This window comes from Otolemur garnettii, unplaced genomic scaffold (assembly GCF_000181295.1).
Source record: "Otolemur garnettii isolate 467f Iridium unplaced genomic scaffold, OtoGar3 scaffold00218, whole genome shotgun sequence".
Classification (NCBI taxonomy): Eukaryota; Metazoa; Chordata; class Mammalia; order Primates; family Galagidae; genus Otolemur; species Otolemur garnettii.
In genome coordinates, this window is record NW_003852613.1 from 554,276 (window position 1) to 557,581 (window position 3,306).

General features: G+C 47.1%; 1 protein-coding gene across 1 annotated transcript in view; it reads left to right on the forward strand.

Moving 5' to 3' along the window:
• PPIL2 (peptidylprolyl isomerase like 2) overlaps positions 1-3,306 on the forward strand; it is a 36,990-nt gene that overhangs the window by 5,914 nt on the left and 27,770 nt on the right. Inside the window, exon 6 of the mRNA XM_023508020.1 lies at positions 557-608. Coding sequence (XP_023363788.1) covers positions 557-608 — 52 coding nt within the window. The remainder of the gene's footprint in view (positions 1-556; positions 609-3,306) is intronic.

Consider the following 3,306-nt stretch of genomic DNA (forward strand, 5'->3'; position numbering starts at 1 on the left):
TCACAGCAACCTCCAACTCCTGGGCTCAAGCGAGTCTCCTGCCTCAGCCTCCCAAGTAGCTGGGACCACAGGCGCCCGCCACAATGCCCGGCTATATTTTGGTTGCAGCTGTCGTTGTTTTGGTGGGTCCGGGCTGGATTCAGTCCCGCCGCCTTAGGTGTACGTGGCTGGTGCCTTAGCCGGTTGAGCTACAAGTGCCGAGCCAGATTCACTTTTCATTGTGTTATGGTGAGAGCTTTTCCCCCACATCATTCAGAATTCTCTGAAAGTATAATTTTGGATGCTGGCCCAGTATTTTGTTGTATAGATGTGTCAACATTTATTTGTATCTTTTAACCCAGTTATAGTTTTTGTTTTTTATATATAACTGCAGTAAAAATAAGAACCTATTTTGAAACCCATGTAACCACAGATATTCCCCCTTCCTTTGTTGAGGCTTTTCCCCTCCTAAAGTGAAACAAAACCTAGCCCAGAAGCAGCTCTATAGGTCAGTGGTGGTGTTAGCAAGTGGTGCCTAACTGCTGTGGGAATGCTTTCTGCTCTGTTTCCCCTTCAGGAGCATTGTTCCGTGGCTTAAGAAGTACGGGACCAACCCCAGCAATGGAGAGGTAAGTGGCTGTGCCCCAGTGGAAGTGGTGTTCATAAATGCTGGCCTCTGGCCTTGACATTTGTTTATTTATTTATTTATGAGGCAGAGTCTCACTCTATCAACCTGGGTAGAGTGCTGTGGGGTCGTAGTTCCCCCCAACTCTTGGGCTCAAGTGACCCTCCTGCCTCAGCCTCCTGAGTAGCTGGGACTGCAGACATCTACCACTACACCTGACTAGTTTTTCCATTTTTTTTTTCTTTTCTTTGCAGTTTTTGGCCGGGGCTGGGGTTGAACCTACCACCTCTGGCATATGGGGCCGGTGCCGTATGCCTTTGAGCCACAGGGGCCGCCCTAGTTTTTCCACTCTTTGTCAGACTGGTTTCCAACTCTTGAGCTCAAGCCATCCACCTGCCTCGGCCTCCCGGAGTGCTGGGATTACAGGTGTGAGCCACCTGGCCCAGCCTGCTCTTGATTTTTATTGTAGAGATTTTCATGTACTGGTAAGGTGGTGCAGTCTTCTCCTCCCCATACCCATTTGTTTCCAGAAATGTTCCCTGCGTATGCACATGTGTGTATGTGTTTGTGTATATGTCATTTGGGGGCCATCGATGTTTTCTTCGGTGTTGAGGGGTCCTTGGTTTTTGTGCCCCACGCTGCCTCTGGGGGTCTGTGTGTGTCAGTACAGAGAGTGATGCCTTATTCTGTGGTGGCCACAGATGTCCTCTATGCTGACTTTTGTCATTTGTTGTTATAAGTGGCGGTGTGGGGAATGTCCTTGTGCATGTCTCTCCGACACACAGGAGTGTCCTGGGGTGTGCTAGCCGCGAGGGGATGTGCTTTCAGTCTCTGTTGGTGGCTGTGGGCTCCGTCCCTCCAGTGCAGCTGCATCTTTTTACTAACAAGGTGTAAGAGAAATTACCTGTTTTTCCATGTCCTTGACAACATTGGTTATTATCTAGTTTTTAAAAGTTTTGTTATTTACGGCCAAAAAAATTTAATTTTTTATTTACTTTTATTGTGAGACTGAGCAGTTTCAGTGCTCAGTGGTGGTGGTATTTACTAAAAGTAAATAAAAATATGTACTTTTACTGTGAGACTGAGCAGTTTCTTATGTCTCACATACAGACCCAGTCTTGTGAATGCTGTGCTGCTCAGAATGGGTATTCTGAGTCAAGTCCTAACTCATTCTCCTTTTCCATTTCTCTGTACCCCACTGCGTATCTTTATCATAAACTGTTGGTTTTCCCACATTTGAATCAGCATCTCTGTTCTCTTGGTTCCTTCACTTCTCAGAGATTTCTCTCCCTCCCCAGATTGGGCCCATTTCTTCAGTTACTCACTTGCCCGTGTCTGTTCAGCGGGAAGGTGTTTGCTGTGCTGTGTGCTGGGCCTGCCTGGGGCTATGACCAAGCTGGGGGCAGCAGACCAGGGAGGCTATGGAGGGTGGTCCAGTGGGATGTGCTGAGGTACCCGGGCCAGTCTTTCTCTCAGGGGCAGCAGGGAGCTCAGTAGTAACCTGCTAGTGCAGTCAGGTCTCAGGGACCAGTTCAGTTTGGCAAGAATTTCCTGAGTAGCCACCACATGTTCTGTGCCAGGAGTGGGCAGGTGGAGCTAGGTGATAGTCTTGTGCTGGGGATCTTAGGCCAGTGAGGCTCCCATGGGGATAGGATGGATGGGGACGTGGGCAGCTGGGTGAGGAGGGTGAGCAGGGAGCCGTTGTTATGTAGTAAGAAGCATGTGTTTTCTCTGGTTCCTGGCCCAGAGCTTCTAAAACGCATGGAATTTCCTGGGTGACAGGGTAAGCAGCGTGTTTTGTTACTCCTGAGGAACCGTTTCAGCCTGACCTGAGTTTACACTGAGGAGGACAAGGCCGCTAGCCAGAGGAACAAGCCTCTGGTTAGGGGGTTGGGATTTGAGCTCCACCTCAGATGTCAGGCAGGGACAAAGGGGCTGGAGTTGGAGTTGGTCACTTATGGCAGTGATATAATGAATCACACCTGTGGAGTGGAGCCCCCATGACAACCCTCAGCAGAGGGGCTCAGAGAGCTTCTGTGCTGGTGAGCACACCAGTGTGCTGGGACGGTGGTGCACTCCACTGCATGGGGACACAAGCTACTGTGCTCAGGGCCTTTCTTTTTTCTTTTTTTCCTTTATTTTTTTAAATTGTTTTTTTTATTAAATCATAACTTTGTACATTGATGCATTTATGGGATTCAGGGTACTGCTTCAGTATATAATGTGAAATGTTTATATTGAACTAAGTAACACATCCATCACAATTATACTCATTTCTTAATAGTTTTGAAATGTACCATTGCATCACGCACATTAGGTGAGGTCCCCCCAAATGCCCTCACTCTTCCCATATCCTCCCTCCCCTTCCCTCTCTCTCCTCTTCCCTTCTACTTTTTGGACTATAGTTATGTTTTGCCATTTGTATGAGTGTGTAGGTGTTTATATATTGATTTCATAGTAGTATTGAGTATATTGGATACTTTTTTCCCCCATTCTTGAGATACTTTACTAAGAAGAATATGTTCCAGCTCCATCCAGGTAAACATAAAAGATGTGAAGTCTCCATCTTTTTTTATGGCTGCATGGTATTCCATGGTGTACATATACCATAATTTGTTAATCCATTCATGGGTCGATGGGCACTTGGGCTGTTTCCATGTCTTGGCTATTATGAATTGGGCTGCAATAAACATTCTGGTGCA